Source organism: Poromitra crassiceps, assembly GCF_964638095.1.
Source record: "Poromitra crassiceps genome assembly, chromosome: 13".
Taxonomy (NCBI): domain Eukaryota; kingdom Metazoa; phylum Chordata; class Actinopteri; order Beryciformes; family Melamphaidae; genus Poromitra; species Poromitra crassiceps.
Window position 1 is genome coordinate 25,863,963 of NC_139644.1, and position 24,889 is coordinate 25,888,851.

The 24,889-nt window shown below is 45.0% G+C and overlaps 2 protein-coding genes across 6 annotated transcripts in view; both read left to right on the forward strand.

Moving 5' to 3' along the window:
* Nucleotides 1-14,774, forward strand: part of syt3 (synaptotagmin III) — a gene marked incomplete at both ends in the record, with an annotated part of 33,255 nt that extends 18,481 nt beyond the window's left edge. Inside the window, 5 exons of the mRNA XM_083649219.1 lie at nt 1,059-1,277; nt 6,370-6,490; nt 8,185-8,356; nt 9,996-10,125; nt 14,685-14,774. Coding sequence (XP_083505345.1) covers nt 1,059-1,277; nt 6,370-6,490; nt 8,185-8,356; nt 9,996-10,125; nt 14,685-14,774 — 732 coding nt within the window. The remainder of the gene's footprint in view (nt 1-1,058; nt 1,278-6,369; nt 6,491-8,184; nt 8,357-9,995; nt 10,126-14,684) is intronic.
* Nucleotides 14,775-24,304: 9,530 nt separating this feature from the next.
* The window catches only part of med25 (mediator complex subunit 25), a 34,497-nt gene continuing 33,912 nt past the window's right edge, over nt 24,305-24,889 (forward strand). For all 5 annotated transcript variants that reach the window (XM_083648791.1, XM_083648794.1, XM_083648792.1 and 2 more), the window contains exon 1: nt 24,305-24,420. The gene's annotated coding sequence lies outside the window, so the exon portion shown is untranslated. The remainder of the gene's footprint in view (nt 24,421-24,889) is intronic.

The following is a 24,889-nucleotide window of genomic DNA, read 5'->3' on the forward strand; positions in this document are numbered from 1 at the left end:
TTGAATGAGATGAAAGATACATTTACAAATAGAGTCTATATAATGTGTTAAAATATGATGAGCAGGAAATGCACTTGGTCTCTTTGCACTGCCTTCACTGATTTAAAATCATCCATTATTTGTGGTTATGGGGTGAAAGATGAAACAAGCTGAGCATACAGGATTTGGGTTGACATTGACACACAGTAGCTACTGTATCAAGTCAGTGGAGAGGTGTCTTCTAAAGACAGTTAGCTGTAGGAAATGTGTTGTGATAGTTTGTGGGGGGAAATCCTCTGTCTTTAGTATGTGCTGTGGAACAGAAAACTTGGAGTTTTAGAGGGGATTTATTTAATTTAGGGTTCATGTTAAAGGCTTAATACACCGGCAAGTGGGTGCTGGACTGCGGTTGCCCACGTACCGCTATACGTTCTACGAAGGTTCCTAGTAGAGCAGCATTCTCAAAGTGGGGGGTTCCCTGGGTGGCGCAGAGGCATGACGGGGGGAATGCGGGGTGTCCGAGGAAAAATGTAGTGTGGAACGAATGTTCTGACGTTGGAATATTTGTCGCGGCGGAACAATAAACAAACCGCGCTTTCATGTTAGCAATGATGTTCTTTCAAGTTGCAGAGAGTCTGTAGCTTTACAGAATGGAGAGATATTTGACAGGGATAAAAAGAAAAAGGGGCCATGCTGTGGGCATTCTGCTTCCCTTCGCCATCTCCTCTCTGTGAGATCAGCTGTTCTGCTGTTGCCGCTCTGAAAACAAGGTAAGCTCAACAGTCAACATTGAGCATGACTTGAGACTGGCAGTGTCAAGCCTGCTACTCCTGTTCTACTGTGTAAAACAGCCACTAATAAACAGTGATATCAGACTTGAGCTCTCACAAATTGACTTGCTCATCCTTCTTGCCAAATATCTGAATTTGCTTTTCCCCCTCACAGAGTCAACTTTTATTGTATTTATTTGACATTTTCTTTATTTTTGAAACAGCACACAGACTGATGCAGCAATCTAGTGATGTTTTGTTACTCTGTATAGCCACATAACACATTCCAACTCTCTCTGTCTCTCTCAGGTCCACAGAAAGACCCTGAACCCCGTGTTCAACGAGACGTTTCAGTTCGGCGTGCCGCTGAATGAGCTACATTCCAGGAAGCTGCATTTCTCTGTTTATGACTTCGACCGCTTCTCCAGACACGACCTGATCGGCCAGGTGGTGGTGGACAACCTGCTGGACTTCAGCGAGGGCACCGGCGAGAAGCCCGTCTGGAGGGACATCGTGGAGGGCACCGCGGTAAGGATGCAAGAATCTCAAATAATGCCATCACCTTCATTTGGGACGCAGGTTAGATTAGGCGACGAAGCTCGAACGAGCCCCAACCAATATCAGGTTGTTGCAGCAGCAAATTATAGAATACAGCAAAGAAGAAATAGGGTGTAAGAGCAAAGGGAGGGTATTAAACATGGCAACAAGTGACAATTAAAACACTACAACTTGTGAAATGGTAATTTATGAATGAAAAGTATGAAAACACATATTCATCTCAGCATGTATGCAGGATGTGCCAAATACTGTAACAGCAGAAGGAGATGCTGAGAGGAAGAGAAAATGGGTGAAAAATATGAATACTATGTGAAAATGTGCAAGGGAACATGTGCATTCTTGTCTATTCGCATATACAGATAGAATTGTGTCTAGAAATGTGTATTGAACCATATGTCCAGAAATATGTGAAAATAGGAAAGCTAGGTAGGTAAGATAGGGAAGCTGATGTATTATAGATTAGTCCAGAATGTGAAAAAATTCAGTCCAGGATGAAGTCCAGTCAAGATGACTGGAAAGACAATGCGAACCACAACCACATTTTATGAAGCAGTAACCAAGCAAATGTGTATGAAATATGTATAGAGGGCCATTAATATAGAGGGCCATTAGCCAATGAGACAGAAAAAAAGTCAAAAAAAGAAACGCCACAGTGTGACCTGAATACCGCCAATGTCATCACTGTGGAGCCACAGAGAGCACAGAGACTCACAGTCCATTTATTTACCATTTAGCATTCGAGCTGCAGGGGGGGGGGGGGCCGCGCAGCCAAAGAGCGTGGAAGGAAAGAGACGACACTCCGGCCATTTTTGGAAACAGAATGCGCCTCGCAGTGGTCAGCTGCGGTAGCGCTGGCCCCTATAATCAGCCTCTCTAAACAGTAACTCAACGGGAGTTGAACCTCGGGTCCTTTTCATTAGGTATTTATCTTGAAAAAACTAAACAAAGAAAACGAAAAAATTTGCTTAGTTTCCACAATATGGTTGTTGTTTTACATCCCTGCACTACACCACTTCAATCAAGATTTGCAGTACGCCCGGAAAAGATGTGAATCCCCAAAGTTTAGAGTGTTCTCCCGTTGAGTTACTGTTTAGAGAGGCTGATTATAGGGGCCAGCGCTACCGCAGCTGACCACTGCGAGCCTGTGCGAGGTTCTTTTGGCGCTGTCACGCTTCCAAAAATAAAAAATGGCGGAGGCTGCTGGGCGCTGATGTTGCAATGGGGCAATATGGAGCTGTCATTTCTTTCCATAAAAGTTCTTTGGCGCAGCGGCCGAGCTGTGTATGCAAGCTGCAGGGCCAGCTCGGCAAGCTGCAGGGCGGGCGAGGCCGCACAGCGGCTGAGCCTAGGAATCGAGCGCGTGAGATGCCTAGTAGATTAAAAGAGACAAAAACATGCGGATAGGCCTGAATCATCTGGCTCAGATTTAAAGTGCAGGGCAATTAAAGTGCACAAAATAAAGTGCCTATAGAAACTGTATTGCATGGATAGATAGTATAAGACATCTTATACAAATAGACATGGAGGAGATCAGAGGAGGGGAGATATAAAAAGCTCAGAGAAGTAGTCACCTCTGCTGAACACTTCCCTCCACTTGGCAACATTGACAGATTGTCACATGATTCATTTACAGTGACGCTAAACAATCTGCCCGTCCAGATTAGGAAGCCTGCTGTCACCCGGCGTCAATCACACACATCTCTGTCTGGCCACAGACTGACTTCAATCACACACATCTCTGTCTGGCCACAGACTGACTTCAATCACACACATCTCTGTCTGGTCACAGACTGACTTCAATCACACACATCTCTGTCTGGCCACAGACTGACTTCAATCACACACATCTCTGTCTGGCCACAGACTGACTTCAATCACACACATCTCTGTCTGGCCACAGACTGACACCAATCACACACATCTCTGTCTGGCCACAGACTGACACCAATCACACACGTCTCTGTCTGGTCACAGACTGACTTCAATCACACACATCTCTGTCTGGCCACAGACTGACACCAATCACACACGTCTCTGTCTGGCCACAGACTGACACCAATCACACACGTCTCTGTCTGGTCACAGACTGACTTCAATCACACATGTCTCTGTCTGGTCACAGACTGACACCAATCACACACGTCTCTGTCTGGTCACAGACTGACACCAATCACACACGTCTCTGTCTGGCCACAGACTGACTTCAATCACACATGTCTCTGTCTGGCCACAGACTGACACCAATCACACACGTCTCTGTCTGGCCACAGACTGACTTCAATCACACATGTCTCTGTCTGGCCACAGACTGACTTCATCACACACGTCTCTGTCTGGTCACAGACTGACACCAATCACACACATCTCTGTCTGGCCACAGACTGACACCAATCACACACGTCTCTGTCTGGCCACAGACTGACTTCAATCACACACATCTCTGTCTGGCCACAGACTGACACCAATCACACACGTCTCTGTCTGGCCACAGACTGACACCAATCACACACATCTCTGTCTGGTCACAGACTGACTTCAATCACACACGTCTCTGTCTGGCCACAGACTGACTTCATCACACACGTCTCTGTCTGGTCACAGACTGACTTCAATCACACACGTCTCTGTCTGGCCACAGACTGACTTCAATCACACACGTCTCTGTCTGGTCACAGACTGACACCAATCACACACGTCTCTGTCTGGCCACAGACTGACACCAATCACACACATCTCTGTCTGGCCACAGACTGACACCAATCACACACATCTCTGTCTGGCCACAGACTGACACCAATCACACACATCTCTGTCTGGCCACAGACTGACTTCAATCACACACGTCTCTGTCTGGCCACAGACTGACTTCAATCACACACATCTCTGTCTGGCCACAGACTGACTTCAATCACACACATCTCTGTCTGGCCACAGACTGACTTCATCACACACGTCTCTGTCTGGCCACAGACTGACACCAATCACACACATCTCTGTCTGGCCACAGACTGACTTCAATCACACACATCTCTGTCTGGTCACAGACTGACTTCATCACACACATCTCTGTCTGGCCACAGACTGACTTCATCACACACATCTCTGTCTGGCCACAGACTGACTTCATCATACACGTCTCTGTCTGGCCACAGACTGACACCAATCACACACATCTCTGTCTGGCCACAGACTGACACCAATCACACACATCTCTGTCTGGCCACAGACTGACTTCAATCACACACATCTCTGTCTGGCCACAGACTGACACCAATCACACACATCTCTGTCTGGCCACAGACTGACACCAATCACACACGTCTCTGTCTGGCCACAGACTGACACCAATCACACACATCTCTGTCTGGCCACAGACTGACTTCAATCACACACATCTCTGTCTGGCCACAGACTGACTTCAATCACACACATCTCTGTCTGGTCACAGACTGACTTCATCATACACGTCTCTGTCTGGCCACAGACTGACACCAATCACACACATCTCTGTCTGGCCACAGACTGACTTCATCACACACGTCTCTGTCTGGCCACAGACTGATGGCAATCACAGCTAATGAGGAGATAGTGTTCTGTTAATGAGTTAATGATCTAACTCTGCCTTTAGGCTGAGTGGCCATAGAGCCTTTTTTTCTGAGCGCCAGCATCTTTGATCAAGTGTTCCAATGAGGGGAGAGTGTATGTGGCCGCCGAGCCCTCCGAGCGCTTCTTTCTGAACTTTTCAGTTTCAAATGTTTTATATTTGAGCATGTTGATAGATATATACAGTACACATATACTGTAATGTATGTACATATGTGCTGTATTATTCCATTTATACAAATACAAGTTAAATCATGCCCTTTTATTTCTATTTTTTGAGCATGTACAAATACAAAATATCAATACAGATACAAAACATAAGGGGAAGAAAGAGAAGAAAAAGAAAAGAAAAGGCTCTCCGTTAACTTAGTCTCTCAATTCTATTCCTGACCCCCCCAAGCCCCACCCTATTCTTCCCTCAATCCTTATGTTTGTTGGTATTGAGGGGAAGATGCCAATTTAATTCCAAAAATGTAAGATCATGAATTCGAGGTGACCACACCTTGTCCAAATTTGGGAGCTTGTCCATAAGAGTGCACCTTATTCTTTCTAAATGGCGTGTGTTCGTAAGATCGCTAATCGTGCATTCCTTTATAACTGGGAACTGGTAATCTTACGACTTCAAAGGTCATGAGCTGGGACGGTGACGTCACCAGAGCTGGTATTTCCGATTCCAAACTCGTAGGAGCCTCAGCAGCCCCGATCTCGAAAATCCAAGATGGCTGCGCCGCGCAACAACAGTAGTTATAATCGTAGTAATGTTGTTTAGCACTTCTGTTTTGTTTGTGTCTCATTAAATCAGCTGTACACACACAACACTGCCTAACATTTATCTGTGTGGACATGAGGCTGCAGTGTTTGTACTGTATGTGCAAAATGCCGCGAAATGCCATGTTATCAACTGTTATTGCTAACAATGGGTAGCCTGGATCTGACCAATGAACAGTGAACTTCCCAGCTCAAGTTTTCTGCAAATGGAATGCTAACAAAACGGATGTGACATCATTTAACCTCCACATCCCAGTTATTTTGCAATAAAGGAACGCACGATAAGCCACATCTTTGTGGTAGGGGCTTCCTTCTTTTTCCAGTGCATGAGAAGCAACCTCCTTGCAGTGATGAGATTATAGGATAGGAAACTGCTGGGCGTTGCTCAATTTCATAGCATCTTCAGATACTCCTAGAATAACAATAAGTGGGTCTAAAATCTCTGAACTTTTCAGAAAGGCGCTGGTGCTCCTCAACGCTCTTCTGCCAGAGAAAAACATGGACATATTTGGACACACGCCCTTAGATGCCATGTCCGTCTCCTGTATTATGAACAAAGCACTACAGCTTGACCTTTGATCTCATCTGTGTGTGTGTGTGTGTGTGTGTGTGTGTGTGTGTGTGTGTGTGTGTGTGTGTGTGTGTGTGTGTGTGTGTGTGTGTGTGTGTGTGTGTGTGTTGTGACCTGCAGGAGAAGGCTGACCTCGGGGAGCTTAATTTCTCGCTGTGTTACCTGCCCACTGCAGGCAGGCTCACTGCTACAATCATCAAGGCCACCAACCTCAAAGCCATGGATCTCACTGGCTTTTCAGGTACACAGCATGCTGCTAGCTACAGGATCTCCAGCATGCAGCTTGGCTCAAAACCAAATCCCCTCTAAGCTAGCCTGGGAACCTGACACATCTGCTAGCTCCTGTTTTATTTCCTCTAGCTTATGAGTCTGCACCCCCCCACTGTTCAGACAGATTCCACCCGATCTGGATTTGATACAATGACCGATAGAGGAGCGCCAGTGATGGTTCGGAGCTCCGTCACACGTTTTGTGGCTCTGATTTGTTGAAAGTTCATCCAATCATGTCCAAGACGCGTTTGGGTCTGCGCCAGTTGATAGCGCCCCCCTGGGAACCCAAATTGAACTTTCCAGACTCATTTGCATTTGCGCATCGGTCAGCCGATGTCAGGCTACCCCTAATCCACTTTTAATGCTGTTAAACAAACAGCTGCTGGCAATGTAGTTTGCATTTCTGGATCCATTTTGTTGTGTGGTGGTGTATTTCTCTTATTTCCACTGATAACTGGTCAAATATAGGCAACATTACATGACATCATGATCTAAAACATCAACAGTCAACAACAGGTTTTGGTGTCAGTCCCTCAGAATCAAAGAGCAAGGTCTTGTTTCGGTTTTGCACCAGTGTTCAACAAACCCATCATAGACGAGGCAGAGAGACCAATTTCTCCAGCCACTGCAGCCTCGCACGCCCAGACTGCAGTGCAGCCACGGGACATGTTTTGAGTAAGGGGAGTGACTCTCACTCCTTCACAAACTCTCTTGCTCTCTTGCTCTTGTGATCAAGATCATTATTGCTCTCTCCACCTATACGTGTAACCCGCCACAGCTGAATGGAACAAGTTAAGGCGAGTTCTCTGGGGGTTGGCGACATCAGCAGGCATTCTGGGAAATGTAGGAAATCACGATGTAGGCCTAGAAGAAGTAGAGAAATTGTATTACAGCCGTTCATCACAGAATAACCCCTAACCAGAATGCATTGACCATCACATATTGATGATAGTGCAAGGGTATCTGAGGATGGATTTGTTTCCTTTAAGAAACGGATGTAAGAAGACTGTGAGCCTTTCACTGTGCACAAACATGAGTGACTATAGCTCTCTTGGAGTGAATAAGTGATCATTCTAATTAATATATTACCTGAAGCTATACTTTTCATTTGAAACCAAAGTGAAACCGCGGCGCAGAATCAATGCTAAACAACAATCACCCATGGCACTGATATCAAGAAGTGCGATTGCTAAAGATAATATTGAATTAACAAAGGCCTTTAATAAAAGGTCTTATTATTTAGTTATCCATCTCTTGTGAAGACGCTCTCAGCTGCTGCGCTCTCATCATCTCACGCTCTCGGATTAAAATGAGATCTGAAACGATAACGAGCGCACGGCGTTATTATTGCCGTAATGATCGGAAGATGATTGTAGTCCCCGAAAGATGCTTAAAAACGTACCGTAAAAATCGAATCCTGGGTGTGTATTTTCCCCCGGCTGCTGTCACAAAGCTGCTCGCACTGAAGCGAATCAACCTGTGCTACTTTCTCCCTTTATAGTCTTAATCCAGCTTTGCCAAGGTGACTTGATTTTCATGCCTTTTATGTCTTACAGACCTGTGAGCATAATACCTAATAGCGTTCCCAGGAGTCCCCCCCCCCCCCCCCCCCCCCGTTATCTCTCCACTCACTACAGTACTCTCTCTCTCTCTGTCTCTCCACAGACCCGTACGTAAAGGCCTCTCTGGTCTGTGACGGCCGCCGGCTAAAAAAGAGGAAGACTTCCATTAAGAAGAACACGCTGAATCCCACCTACAACGAGGCGCTCGTCTTTGACATTCCCAACGAAAACATTGAGAGCGTGTGCATCGTCATCGCCGTGATGGACTATGACTGGTGAGTGGGCTACACAAGGTGCGTCGGTGTAGGGTTGTCAAAAGTATCGATAGTATCGATAAAAGTCAATACTAGAAATTTGAAACGGATACAATACTCATTTGCAACAGGTATTGATAGTATCGATAAGTATCAATACTAAAAATTTGAAACGGATACAATACTCATTTGCAACTGTATCAATATCAGCAGTGCTTTCTCTTAATGAAAAATCAAACATACCACTGATTTCTCCCTCTCTGTCATTGGTGGGTATCTTGTAAGGTCAACGTTTTTAATGAGTTTGATCAGGTCTAGATTATGGAGAAGCGTGCATCTGTCCGTCCATCTGTCTTTGTTTATTTTTTATGCCTCTTGATGTGTTGTCATCCCGCCGCGTGGTATCGAAAATGGTATCGAGTATCGATATTTTCCTGGGTATCGGTATTGAAGTAGAAATTCTAGTATTGTGACATCCCTACGTCGGTGTTGTTGCTATTACAGTGGGATCCGCTTATAGTGATCACGGTTATAGTGATCAACCGCTTATATTGATCAAAAAGCTTGGTCCCGAATCATTCCTATACACATGCCGTTTAAATAATTACAGTGATAATTTTTGGCCTTGTCCCACCTGAGAACAATGGATTTTTTTTTACTACAGTAATTGTATTTATTTTTTACTTACAAACTGCCAAAAATGAGCCAATGAGATACAGCAGCGATAATCGGTGCATGTCTGTCTGTATATGGAGAGATCGTGGCATCTCTGTCTGTGGAGAGATGGCGGCGTCTCTGTCTACGCGAGGCCGCTGTGTTTGAAACAGCTGGAGGCCTAACTTACTTTATATGTACTGTATTCATGTAATACATATACAAATGTCAATTAGATGGTAATCTGCATGAGAAATAAAGAAAAAAAATCATTATAATGATCATCCACTTATAGTGATCAATTTGACCCATGATCACTATAAGAGGAGTGCACTGTATTTCACAGGGTGCTGGTCGTCACCGCACAGTGAATGTGCGCGTGCACGTTGGACACTCGCTTTTGGGCCGTTGGCGTTTTGAGCGTGTCGCCGCTGTGTTGAACACGGCGACGGCCCCCTTGTGAATCAGCCTCCCGGTGGTGGACGCTCGGCTGTTTTACATAGAGGACGGGGCACCTCATGAATATGCATCTGTCTTATGCTAATAGCAAAGTGTCTGCTGCCGGTGAGACAGGGTGTAACCCGGCCAGTGTTTCCCTGTCTGCTGCTCACCTCGCAGCACCACTTGGCTGCGTGATGTGTTTGTGTATTAGATGCACCACCTCCCTATTAGTCAGCCCTCCATTTGGCGTCTCCATAGGCGTGTGCTTTTGTCTGTTTGTGTGTGTGCCTGCTCCCAGGTGACATGCAGCCTTTATACAGGCCTGTGTATATTTGTGAGCCACTATTCAATATCCTTCCTCAGCTGCCGTATTCTTTTCCCAGTACTCAAGGTTGATAAATGAGACTCTCTCTGCCTGTTTCTCACAACCCCCCCCTCTCTCTCCCTCTCTGTTCTATTATAACCTGGCTCTCTCTCTCCATCTCTCTCCTCCATTCCTCTGTTATTCTCTGCTCTCTCTCTCTCTCTCTCTCTCTCTCTCTCTCTCTCTCTCTCTCACTCTCAGTATTGGTCATAATGAGGTCATAGGGATGTGTCGTGTCGGCAGTGATGCTGAGGGTCCAGGCAGGGAGCACTGGACAGCCATGCTGGCCAATCCACGCAAACCCATAGAGCACTGGCATCAGCTCGTGGAGGTAATGTGCATGTTGTGTGTGTGTGTGTGTGTGTGTGTGTGTGTGTGTGTGTGTGTGTGTGTGTGTTTGTGTGTGCATGCGCGGACACATGCGTGTGTGTGTGTTGTGTGTTGTGTGTGTGTGTGTGTGTGTGTGTGTGTGTGTATGTGTGTGTGCATACATGTGTGCATACATCCACATAGAGTATCTTATTTGATTATATATTTTGTGCCTTATCTGTTCTGTGTAGTCTTGGCATGATAGCCATTATGTTCAATTTGTTATTAGTTTTGGTTGGTTAGCAGCTAGAAGTTATAATTGTATTTAATTTAAAACATAAAGGGCCACTTTGCCCATTTTAACCAGTTTTGTATCATTACAAAATCGCTATTATAATGCAAATTAACAACATTTAACTTCTCTCCATCCTGTCGGGAATGAGATCTCCCCGTTTATTCGCTGGCAAAAGTTAACAGTTTGCTGATGAATGAAGGTAGAGGGAGCAATGAGGATACTGTAGTAATAGTGGTAGAGATAGTAATAGCGATAGAGTTATAGTAATAGTGATAGAGTGATAGTAATTGTGATAGAGTGGTAGTAATAGTGATAGAGTGATAGTAATAGTGATGTGATAGCAATAGTGATAGAGTGACAGTAATAGTGTTAGAGTGATAGTAATAGTGATAGAGTGATAGTAATAGTGATGTGATAGCAATAGTGATAGAGTGATAGTAATAGTGATATAGTTATAGTAATAGTGATAGAGTGATAGTAGTAGTGATAGAGTGATAGTAATAGTGATAGAGTGACAGTAATAGTGATAGAGTGACAGTAATAGTGATATAGTTATAGTAATAGTGATAGAGTGATAGTAATAGTGATAGAGTGATAGTAATAGTGATGTGATAGTAATAGTGATATAGTAATAGTGATAGAGTGATAGTAATAGTGATAGAGTTATAGTAATACTGATAGAGTTATAGTAATACTGATAGAGTTATAGTAATAGTGATATAGTTATAGTAATAGTGATAGAGTGATAGTAATAGTGATGTGATAGTAATAGTGATATAGTTATAGTAATAGTGATAGAGTTATAGTAATACTGATAGCAATAGTGATAGAGTGATAGTAATAGTGATAGAGTGATAGTAATAGTGATATAGTTATAGTAATAGTGATGTGATAGTAATAGTGATATAGTTATAGTAATAGTGATATAGTTATAGTAATAGTGATAGAGTGATAGTAATAGTGATGTGATAGCAATAGTGATATAGTTATAGTAATAGTGATAGAGTTATAGTAATACTGATAGCAATAGTGACTGAGTGATAGTAACAGTGATAGAGTTATAGTGATAGAGCGATAGTAATAGTGATGTGATAGTGATAGTAATAGTGATAGAGTGATAGTGAAAGCAATAGTGATAGAGTAGTAGCAATAGTGATGTGATAGTAATAGTGACACTATGGCAAAACTGCTCCAAACTATGTCATTCGGGGCAGTTTTGTCAGCAAATAAACGGGGAGATCTCGGTGTAGGCAAGCTAGATGGAAGTTAAACGTTGATTTGCATTATACTACCAATTTTGCCAATGATACAAAGCTGGTTGAAAATCGGCAAATTGGCCCTTTAAAGACGAGCTGAACCCAAAAAATTTCAGCTTTTAACCAATATATATGACTTTGGGGGTGGTGTGTGAAGAATTCTGGTCAAAATTTCCACATTTGAGACCAAACTGTTGCCATTCTACCATTTGTATCATTTTTCAGCAGCATAACTGGCATAAGTGCCCTCTATGGGTGGAACACTGCTTTTTTTTGCCCTCAAATGAATGCCAGATTTGATACGTCGTGACGTCACGATGAACCAAAGACTATGGGATTTCAAGATAGTTACTCCCCTACTCCTCCTGTACCCTTTCGGCTCCTCACAACTCCAAGCCTATTCCCATCATGTCACTTGACCTGTTAATCACCTGTTAATTGATTACAATCACCTGTTATTTTCCTACCAACTCCTATGTAACACAATACTATCAATAAACGCCACTATAATCATAAAAGGAAGGAAATGGCATTGTGTTGCTGTTAATCATTCCCAACCTTTTTTATACTAAGGAGCCCTATGATGAGATTTGGTCTCTCAGATGCAAATCATTTTTTTTTTTTTTTTTTTATATGTAGCCTAGATATGATTTTGTCCAGAATTCCATATATATTAGGTTGAGAGACAACATAGAATGCTGGAATCCTCTCAAGGACCACTGGTGGTCTTCTGTGCCCCTTTTCGCTGGGGACACGGAGCTGCTGCTGCACTGACGCTCTGCCCGCCTGTCTGTGACTGACTATGGGATTTCAAGATAGTTACTCCCCTACTCCCCCTGTACCCTTTCCCGGCTCCTCACAACTCAAGCCTATTGGAGGGAGGGAGGGGTTATTGTGTGTTTGCAGCTGCAGCTCCGAGCCCCCGCACCAAAGTGAGCCTCCCCTGAGCGACTTTCATCCCCGCCGTCATTTCCGCAAACAAATCTCATCGCAGTTTAGCGCACAATATAACGCTATACTATGACGTGACAACGTGACAAAGCTGCTCTAAACACATCGGCTACTATAATATATTTCCCTGCATCTCATACTGAAATTGGTATTAAGTTTGGACAGACTGTTTCGCCTGTGAGCACCGCCAGCCTGAGGAGGAGGGAGGGGGGAGAATGTTCCAGTACCCCGGTGCAGCTCTGCGCTGGAGAGGAGCAAACTTTTGACAAGAATCATGGAAAAGGGAGAAACGAAAATTAAAAACGGATTTCATGGCGCGGTATATGGCAAGTTGGACAAGGGAATGACGTGGAGAAATCTCGCATTGTGATTACATGAGCGTGAGAGCGGGGCGTTTGTCCTGACTATTGTGCTGTGCTGCGGTAACCAGCCTCGCGTCACTAGTCTCTTTTAACGTAAGTTTAGACAAGCCACACACACATGGGAGAAAAATAATTCTATTTCTAGTTCGGCACTGAATGACCAAATTGATATAACTTTCAACCATTTTGAGCAATGCTGTTTCCATACAGGCCACCAGCGTTGGCTAGTTGTTGATATTTATAAAGATATTGCAGCTCTCATATAAATTATTTTCGAGGCGGTGGGCAAACTGTAATGGCGATGATTTCCGGAAAAAAATCCTGAGCTAAGCACAGCCAAAGAGTATTGTATAGACAAGAGGATACATCATTTCTTGTTTTTTCCCATAGGTTTTTTCAAATCACCGTTTTGTTACATATCTGGGGGGTAAGTCCCCCTTTAATAATGTATGCAAAAACAATCTTTAGTTTTTCACACTTTTTCACATCAAAAGTTTTATGCCTCCACCAGCGATAGCCAGGCCGGAGGCATTATGGATCCGTCCGTACATACGTCCGTCCAATGTTCGTTAACGCGATATCTGAGGAACGCCTTGATGGAATTTCATCAAATTTGCCTCAACCATTAACTTGGCCTCAAGGATGAACTGATTACATTTTGGTGGTCAAAGTTCAAGGTCACTGTGACCTCTCAAACTCCATTCCCAAGTTCGTTAACGCAATATCTCAAGAACGGCTTGATGGAATTTCTTCTGATTTGGCTCAAACATCGACTTGGACGCAAGGATGAACTGATTCCATTTTGGTTATCAAAGGTCAAAGTTCAAGGTCACTGTGACCTCACACACCCAATTTCCAAGCTCTGCAACGCAACATCTCAGGAGCGCCTTTATGGAATTTCTTCCAATTTGCCTCAAATGGCGGTTTTGGACTCAAGAATGAACTAATGGCGGAGGCATATTCACGGTGCGGTCGTTCTAGTTCAATATGTCATTCATAACAATAATCTACAGTTTGCTGACGTCACATTGCACTATCAAATTTCTACCCCATTTCAACCAATCATATCACGACATGGCAGCTGTCAATAAATCTACATTTTGAGGAGAAAATGTTGCAGGCAAAATGGCCGTCTAGTGCCTGTAATCTGGCAGAATTTCTAGCCCATAAACTAACTACTAACTTGGCCAATTGTATGTAACATACAAAATAAAGCAAACGGTAATGTCTATGAATGCAAAGATATGTAACTGGCTCGTTAAACTCGCATTCCAGGATAACGTTAACGTACGCGGGTCTTACCCCGGCCCCTCGGAGATTCCAGGCGGGCAGGCAGCACTCATGCATCGGATTCTCCGCTATGCTCCACAGGGAACGGAAGCAGCTGGCTGCCTGCTTCTCCGCGGATCCCACACGCGTAGCGCCACAACACGCTGAATTCCACTCAATTTGGGGGCGGAACACATCAGGATTGGCCAACGGCAAATCCACTCCCCAGAATTGTCAAATCAAATCATCGAACGCTATGGCCCGCCTCTCAACTCTCTGTCATCTCAGACAAGATTTGTTTTCAAATGGTTTTCAGTCAGATACGTCTCCGAGCATCACGCCACATGGGTTCAGGCCGTCTTTAAGTGAATTTGTATTAAACATGCAAAAATGCTCTGTCATTTTGTCAAGCTGAATTAACACAAGTGCATTCTCTCTTCCACTGCAGGAAAAAGCTATTAGCACGTATGTGACAAAGAGTGCCACAGCATCCTCCCCCAAGCCGCACATCGTGGTGGACAGTCCTCACTCTGAGTAACACTGTAAGCCAGCTCTCCCTCTCTCTCTCACCACCTGCATGCTTTCCCATTCAATGCATTGTTTTCCTGTCAGCCCACGATCCCACATATTAGACTGCACCTCATTCCACAAACGACCCAATCCCCTGCTATCCTCTATTCTCTCACTCACACGCGATGCACATCCACACGCTGCACGGCACACACACGCAGATCATATCCACACGCTGCACGTTAGATACACGCAGATCATATTGACACAGCAGATGCAGTGTGGGCTCTGCATGAGCTAACTCTGGGAGTAAGCGATAAAGTGGATGCTGAGCAGCTCTCAGATGTAGAAGCTGTAAGGCAGGAGCGTCTGTATAATCTAGATGTTATGGGTTATGTATTGCACCCCCCATCCCGCTAACTTACAGTACTGTTTCTACCCCCCCCCCCCCCCCCACTGTCTTTCTTGCTTAATCTTGCCTCTTCTCCCTTATTCCCTCTCTCCTCAGGTCATTATCATCTCTCCAGCTCCAGACTTTCCTTTCTCTCCTCTCATCTGTGAATAATTCTCTCCATCAAACAACGAGAGATAAGGAGACGTGTCCAACTGTTCGTGATGTTTAGCTCCTGCTAATGAATCCTCCAAGTCCTGCGCTGTCGTTAGCCAGCCGGGAGAAAAAAACACAAAAAAACATATCCATCATGAGCTACACTATGAGCTTCAGACTACACATTTACAAACACACACACACACGCATGCAGGCACGCACGCACACACACACACACACACACACACACACGCACACACACACACACACAGCACACACGCACGCACACACACGGACACACACACACACACACACAGACACACAGCGTTAAAACTGATATCAGGTGTAAATTTGGGATCTACAGTAGCAAACGGACACACACATTACTCTCTCTCACACACACACACACACACACACACACACACACACACACAGGGTTTGTAGTATGTGCGTAGTTCATGTGTGCATCAGATTAGTGTAGTATTTCATCTAGGAGGAATGTGATGTGATCAACTTTTCTCCGTTGAAAAATAAAACTAGAAAAAAACGAAAAAGAAAACCATCTTAGTATGGTCATCTCAACCAGGACCAAAGGTTCATGCCCTTGTACAGACTATAAAAGAAGAAGAAAAACACTATTGTCGATATTTTTCTTTGCCACACTAGTGTACAGTATATGGCATACTGTATAGGAAAACATCTAACGTAGTATTCTCAGCAGGACAAAACATCCGCGGTGGATTCTCCGGGCCACTTTGGATACCTTCTCAAGGTCCAGCCAGCGTCCTCCGGTTCCAGACGTTTCTGGAGGACAGACGACGACGCGTCCGGCGGTCGTTATTGATGTCAAGAGGAGGGAGAAGCGAGGACGGACTCGCCGGTCGAAGCATGTTACGCAACCTTGAAACGTGTCCCTCTTCCTCATTCCTTTTCGTCACCGTCCTCATGGTGCTCATCAGTATCAATTCCTTTTCATATTTTTTGAATTATTTTACTTTGGGGCTCGTGTAATATAATACTATATATATATATATATATATATATATATATATATATATATATATATATATAAAACCATCAAGAAAGGAATCTATCCATGCCAGTTTTTTAGTTCACCGAGGATGACAGCTGTGGGCTTCTAGGAGACATGGACTACGTGATCGCCCCCTGGCTTCATGGCCAAACTGGCAAGACTTTTCCCAAGCGGACGACACATGGGATCAAACGTGTGTTTGGGACCGGACCAGCATCGGTTTTGAGTGAGTTATGTGTATCCCACAGGGGAAGGATATCACCATTATACTTTATTTTTCTATCATTCCAGGACTCGTTTTGTTTTTCGTTTCTTTTTCTCTTCTCCAAAAAGTCATTGTCCGATTTCAAGTGAGCAAAATGTTGTCGTCAAGTCCGCATCATGTCCCCGACAAGACTTTTAGAAGGACACACACGTCCGCGTTGCTTTTATTAGTGTGTGTTTCCGTGTCTGTGGGCGTGTTTGTTTTGTATTTGTGTGCGTCTGTGTGTGTGCCTGTGTGTGCCTGTGTGTCACTGTGACCTTGTGTGACACGTTTCCGTGCTCATCGCCTCCCCGTCCTCGTCGACCGCCCCTCCGCCCCCTCCCGAATCCCAGCATCCACAGACTGAAACGCTCGTCTCCGAGCCAAACGTGTCTTCTGTCCCGTGTCTTTAAAGGAATGTGTGTGTGTGTGTGCGTGTGTGTGTGTGTGTGTGTGTGTGTGTGTGTGTGGGCCTCGTTGCACTAGGTGGGGAAACAGTTTGTCTTTCATAGGCATTAGGTCGTATTGTCTGTGTCGTCTCTGAAATCAGCTGTCAGTCATTCGCCCACCCCCAACCCCACCCACCTCCTCTCCCTCACTTCCTCTCCCCCCTTTCTGCCTGATGTAAGTAACTGTGTTGATCGTGTACTACTTCTTTCAGTAATTTGTGTACTGTATGTCTGAGAGAACAAAAAAAAACAGATGGCACAGTGATTGAAAAATAAATTGTTGGGTGTGTTTTGATTAATTACTAGAGAAGGAACGGAGAAAAAAATAAATAAAGGGAAAAAACGACAAAGGGGGAAAAAACACATCGGAGGCTTATTTTTTACGGCCTACAGATTACGTCAAATTGAGATAGCGTACCCGCCCCTATGAGCCAGAAGAACAGGAGGGAGGAGGTGTGTGGGAAAACAAACGCCTGGACTCTGCACTTGATATAGACGTATAAAGCCATGTCTGTCACTGCTACTACTACTACTACTACTACTGTAACCTCAGCAAAACAACAGTCCAACACCTCACTACAGCTACTTGTATTGCTCTCGCCGACCCACCTTCTGTCCCCTCACACCCATTACACACATTCCAAGAGAGGCGGGGTGGGGGAGGCCCGAGCCGGGTTCTGACCCGTACGCCTCAGGACCGATGGAAGTGCAGTGTGTGCAGGTGCTTGTGCTGGTGGATGCTTTGCTGGGGTGTTACGGAGGCATCCTGCCCACCAAGTGTTCCGTGTGGCTCGTCAGCTCAGGATGTAATCGATCGGCCTGTAGATATGGTATTGAACCATCGGCTCTGTAACACCTCCTTCCCCCCCACCACCTCCCGGTGTCTCTCTCTCTCTATCTGTGTCTCTCTATCTGCTTGTCTCTGCCCCATTTAGCCCCCCGTGTTGCTCGCTCTTTAGCGGCGGCCGATGATGGATTACAAAAGTTGCAATGGAACCACCACCTTCACCGTTCCTCTTTCTCCCTCCCTCCATTTCGGAAATCCCCCCCCCCCCCCCTCTCTCTCTGTCTTTCTCTATGTCTCTCTCTGTCTGGTTACTGGTTCTCCCACTCTTCCAGCAAATGTTACCTTTCCTCCCCCACCCCACCTATCCATTTCTTGTTCTATTTTTTTCTCTACACCCCCACCCACCCCCCTTGCATCCCTCTCACATCCCTCCATCTTGCCCCCTTTCTTTCTCTGTGTATGGCGCCCCCTCCTCCCTCCCTCCCTCCCTCCCTCTCTCTCTCTCTTGCTCTCTCTGGCTGTCTGTCTCTCTCTCTTCTCGTGTTAGTGCAGTTCTGAATGGTCATGGGGAAAACGTGTTTGCATGCTTATAATTAACATGAATGATGTCAACTTGATGCAATGAAAAATTATATAAGTGATGCTTTAAGCAAAAATCTGACAATGAACTTGATACTAATACTACTAATGACGACAAAATGGAGACCTAGCAATTGTTTATCTCTGTAGTCAAAAACAAACGATGATGAAATAACATTGTTTATGCTGTATATCTTCCTTGAATTGGTATTCTTGTTTTTAATTTTCAATTTCTTTTTTATATAATATATATATAATTTATTTAAGAGGTTTACTTTTTTATGGGTTAAAGCTGAGAATTTGAGCAGGTGTGAGGCGTTCAGTCAGGGCGATTGTTTCAGTCAGGACAAGTCTAACAGGATGTAGGTGAATGTGTAACTAAGTAACGGTGTGGCTGAAGAAATGATCATGAAATAAAAGGATAATGTATCATCCTGTCTCCTTCTTCTGAGTCTCTTTCATCAGCGGCTTTGGGAGGCGGAGCAGCTCGCAGTAATAGTAAATAGTCTATATATATATCACTTTTCTAGTCTACCAACCACTCAAAGCGCTTCATAACACATGCCTACTGTACATAATTCACCCATTCACATTCACCGACCAATGGGGGCAAGCCGCCACGCAGGGTGCTGGCACAACCATTGGGAGCGATTTGGGCTTCAGTATCTTGACCAAGGACACTTTGACATGTGGACGGGAGGAGACGGGGATCGAACCACCGACCTTCTGATTAGTGGACAACCCGCTCTACCTCCTGAAACCTAGCCACCCCGGTCACTGTCCTCTCACTGCCACACACTGCATGCCAGGCAGCAGACTACACACTGTATAAAATGCATGGCCTTGGGCATTTCAAATGGAGACCCACACACACACACACTTGAATACGCTCTACCTGAGCAGAAGCAGCCTGAATCAAACTTTTTCTATCAGCAGAAGTTGTGCGTCTCTCTCTTCCATGCGCTCCTTCTCCTACTTTCTGCTGTGCATTAACTCTGCTGTGTAATTATTTAGCCACTTTGTCATGAATTCTTTATTCTGGCCGCATTTTACCTATGCAAAGTGGAGCACGGCTGCCTCTCTCTCTGTCTCTCTCTGTCTCTCTCTCTCTCGGTCTCTCTCTCTCTGTCTCTCTCTGCCTCTCTCTCTCTCCCCCTCTCTCTCTCTCTCTCTGCCTCTCTGTCTCTCTCGGTCTCTCTCTGTCTCTCTCTGTCTCTCTCTCTCTGCCTCTCTCTCTCTCCCCCACTCTCTCTCTGCCTCTCTCTCTCCCCCTCTCTCTCTCTCTCTCTCTCTGCCTCTCTCTCTCCCCCCCTCTCTCTCTTTCTCTGTCTCTCTCTATCTCTCTCTGTCTCTCTCTCTCTGTCTCTCTCTCTCTCTGTATCTCTCTCTCTCTCTCTCTCTCTCTCTCTCTCTCTCTGGCTAGCCTCCCTGCTTCCTGACTGCTCTTATTATTTGTTGTGAGGTGCTTATCCCCTTGTCAAAGAGTGCATTGCTGTGTGGACTGAATGCAATCTGCAACTCCAGCACCCTCTGACAGAGGGAGAGCTCAGATGTGACAGAGAAGGAGGAGTGGGAGACGATTAACCAAATGAAGAGAGGGAGAGAGCCAGCAGTGAAGAGGAGGATGAAGAGGACGCAGCAGCAAAATGGGAGAACCTGGACCGGAGAGAGCGGTGTGTGTGCATGTGTGTGTGTGTGTGTGTGTGTGTGTGTGTGTGTGTGTGAGAGAGAGTGTGTGTGTGTGTGTGTGTGTGAGTGTGTGAGAGTGTGTGTGTGTGTGGTGTGTGGAGAGACAGAGGAGGACAGTTCTGGATATAGACCCACTCATCACAGGGCCCCTGCAGCGAACTGACAGACCAGTGTGAACAGTTTGAGCTCAGAGCAGGGGGAAAACACACACACACACAAGCACGCAACCATCACGCGTGCACATACACACACATGTGACAAGATGCCGTTTAGCACTGCTTTAATGCTGTGGACTGCTGAGAGAGAGAGAAGTAGTGGGAGGAGGGGATGGGGGGTAACTGCTGTCTCCATGGCAACGTTCCCACCGTGCAAAAAAAATCATTTAGTCGGAAAGACATTTCACTCAGTTCAGTGAGCTGAAAGAGGCGGGGAGGGAGGGGGAGCGAGTCAGAGACTGGGGGAGGTGTGTGTGCAATATAGAGCTGTTTGTATCACACTGGAGGGATTTATCTCAAGTAGGCTGACAGCAAGACATTAGCCCTTATTGCTAATATATCTGATTATTATACATAATGATAATGAATTCCCTCTCAGCATTAAAAATGAATGCCGTTGCTTTGGGTGAGACTTCGGTATGAGAATTTCTCCTCGGCAGGAGCGTTCTGATGGAGCACGTGGAGGCCTACATGCAGCCCAGGCTGAATCTACATCTTTATGTAACACATTCGCTCTAGCCCAGGAAATCACCTCCACTGAGTGACTCCACACCCAAAACCTTCCCCCACTATCTACTCCAAACTTTCCTCACCTTCAAAGTCCTGTGCAAAGGGACTCCGACCTGTGCGTTGCTCCACTTATTATGCCACGTATACAGTTTTTAACATTGTATTCCAACACTATAAATAATAAGCAAATCATTTCAAAGTAATGAATTCAATGAATGCAAGTGGAAACCCCAACCGGTGGGCATGTGAAGGTAGCTCTGACTGCAGGGGAACAGTGTGGTGTTTGCTATTAATACTATAGCTAAAGCCTGATCTCTAACTGCTTATCCTTTACTATAGTAGGCTAGTGGGAAACGTCTTTAAAATATCTCTTTCATGGTATACATATCTCTATCTCTAGAAACTGATTGACAGGGCGGGCGGGTTTCTTTCTACAACAAATACATTATACATAGTCACATCGATATTCACAAGAAAAATGTATTCATATGTGTAGTGGAAGCAAAAATGTGGAGAAGCGGCGGCAGACTCAACAGTAAAAGCCCCTGGGACTGGCAGGGAGAGGGTACTATCACAGCATCCCAAATGCTCCAGGTAGTTCTGGAAACCCATTTGTGTTGATGTCAGTGTATCAGCATGCTGGCTGTGATTACCTGTTGTGAGCAGACCATCTGGCCCTCAGCATCCCAGCTGGGTACCGCGGTCAGGAGACGGATTGTCTTTACCACGCCACCTGCACCTTCCAGACACGGAGAGCCGGGGCATCGACCATATTCCTCATTCATATTTTATTATGTCGTTCTTTTTTTCCAAAAAGCAAAAAGTAAAAGAGAAAAACAATGAAACAGAAAAACAATGAAACAGAAAAACAATGGGATGCTGGAACTGTTTTGCAATGGTATGGGTCTCAGGAGTGGGCCCCCTCTGTAATTGCTTGGCAGCAGCTGGAGTCGTGTGTGTTGAAGTTCAAAACACTGAGAGACACAGGATCTCCCGTTGAGCAGCAGAAAACATCACATACGCACGCACGCACGCACACACACACACACACACACACACACACACACACACACACACACACACACACACACATACACATACACACACACACACACACACACACACACACACACACACACATGTGTGTGTATATGTGTATATGTGTGTGGGACTGGGACCATTGGGACTGATGACCCAGGGGCTCCAATGTGGGGAGTGCCCTAGAATTTCAAAGGATGCATGAAAGACATGGATCAGGAGAGGAAGAGGCCCCACGGAGACTGCTTATGTACAGGGCCCAGATTCAGAATTCTGTGCCCCCCCCCCCCTCCCCCACACACACACTGTCCTTTGTGTCAGCTTAATTTGGCCATAGTGCTCCAGTCAGGATGAAGGTCTATGCAGGGGGGGGGGGGGGGGGTAATGTTTGGGTCCTGGAAGCATCCGGGCCAATGTGCCATCCCTCAGATGACCCTCTCTTGGGTCACCTGGAGGCAGCACCCAGGCGGTCACCGATGCCTAAACGGAAACGCTGCTTGAGCCCAGCTGGGTGCACACCCCAGAATTTGGGTGAAATTGATTCCGAGTGTAGTTTCTGTGGGAGGTTTTGGGTTTGATGGGCTCTGGCTGGCACTGCCACGGGGGAATAGATGCTATTGTTGGACCCAAAGAAACAAGGCACTGATGTGTTCTGACTGGAGGTTAGCTGCCGGCGCATTGTGCTGATTTGACAGCAGGTTAGCACGCTGATAGCTGCCCCAGTAATTATGCTCTTGTTTTCAGCGCAAAGGCTTTGGAGGGGATGGGTAATATGTCTTGGAGAGGAAGGTTACAGCATGGAATGGATGGATTTGGCAAAAACCTGTAGGCCCGCTAAGCAACTAGTCAAGACTACATTCACTCAGGGATCTGATATTTTGTGAGTATTTGAAATATCAGAATGACAAAACTACAGGGCCAATAGATACACTTCAGAAAGAATATAGGCTACATTGTAGCTTGTGATATTTCCTTTAACTTCACTCACTACAGATACACAAATGCATTCTGGCTCTCAGTAAGGATAAAGACTCTTTAAACGGCACTCTATTATAACCTTGTCTCTGATACAGGCCAGACATCTACTGTACGTAGGCCTACTGTAGATATTTGCTGACATCTCCTGGAGATATGCTTCAACAGCACTTAGCAATCTCCAACTTTCTATGATGCAACACTTGTATTTCAAACATAAAGAGAACATCCACTCAAACATAATTGTATTCCTGTAGTTCTGGACAGCTCAGTAAGCAACTCTCTACAAAAACTAGAAACAAGAAAGTCAAACTCTTTAATGTTTAATGTCGTCTGTTGGACCTGGGGGCGCTCTGTCGACAAAGAAGGGGGAAACAAACTTCATGGACTCATGGAAGTTTTGTTTGATCATTATCTCCGCCAAAGGCGAAGCCGGGGGGAGATTAATTCTGTTTAAAGGGATACTCCACTTTTTCGAGAGTTTAGCTCATTTGCCACATCCCCCCACATAACCAAGATACATCATGCCTTACCGGCACTGTCCACACAGTTTACAGTGAGCTACTACAGTCATGAAGTTAGTTAGTATCGCCATAGAATGGAGGGTAATGGTACAGCTGTTAAAAATCTGCCAAAACACACATCTCACGGCCCAAAATACATGTTGTGCTTCGGGTACTCACCACATGATGAAATATTAATCCAAAATGCACATAATCTGTCTTTTTGGAAGGAAAAGAGGTAGCCGGCACTACTTTCCAAACATGGCCGCCGACCTCTTTTCCTTCCAAAAAGACAGATTATCGTGACAGACACACTGCCACCCACTTATTTTAACTAAGATGTGTTAGATGATGTCACCGCTGATGATGAGGTCACCAAGGATGTCAACAGTGATGATGCCACAGAGTGATTATATCGACAGTGATGATCATCATTGATGATTTCACTGAGATCACTCTTGACATATGATGAATATGTCATCAGAAAATCTTTGTAAAGGGAAGCATGCAGCATGGGGGGATAACTGCTCGAAGAGACAAAGGGAGGCAGAGATAATCAGGGTGAGGTCTAAGAGATCTCAATGTGAGGATGGGAGACGAGAAACTAAAGTGGACAGAGCAGCAGTCAGGAAGAATTATGTTTTTCTGCCTTTTTTGCTATGGTAATTAATTGTACTGCTGGAGTGGAAAAGAAGTCTGAGAAAATTGACATAATTGTGGATGCAGCATAGAGACTTCTGGGTGTGGCGGGGGGTTTGTATGGAGATGATGTGCAGAAGCTGTTGAGAGAAAGCTTTCTCAACCAGCTGAGAAGTAGAGAACTGTAGTAGAATGGGAAATGGATTGGTGTGGGATTTATTTTTGTTAGTTCAATTCAATTCAGATCAGTTCAGTTTGGATCCAGTAGTTGGCGGTAATGCAACATTTTGGATCACTGGCACTGAGCAGCATTACGCCTTCCTGCTCGCTTCTGCCCCCTATCAAAATCATATCAAAATACATCAAATGGTTTTGTTAGCTGTTGTGTTCTCTTAGTGCTAATCTTAGCTGGTTTCACGTTATATTTGGGTTTAACCGACCGCACGATTGACCTGGTGGCCAGCTGGTGAGTGTTGAGTCCACATCACTTAGCGTTAGCTACTTTTAGGCTGCTAGCCAAATGATAGCTTCTAGTTAAAGTGAAGCAAATGGAACTAACGCCAGTTAGCTCAGCTAGCCACCTAACGTTAGCTAAAGCTAAATTGAATGGGAAGCAAATGAGGCAGGCAAATTTGTTTGGCTCGTCGGATAGCATTATCGCTTTGCATGTCCCAATCTTAAACGCACATAGCGTTAGTTAACGTTAAATTGCTAACGCTAGCTCACTCACACGTCACCTGAAAGCACCAACGTGAGATAACGCTAGCTAACGTAGCAGGTTACAGTTGGTGTTGAAGTTAACGCTAGGCTAGGTACTAGCTTGGATATAATTAAGTTAGCTTGTAGCGTTATGGCAATGTAGCTGAGTAGCCAGGCTAACCATTCTTGTATGGATTGGATGCCAAGCCAACCTCTATTACAAACCTGACAATTTA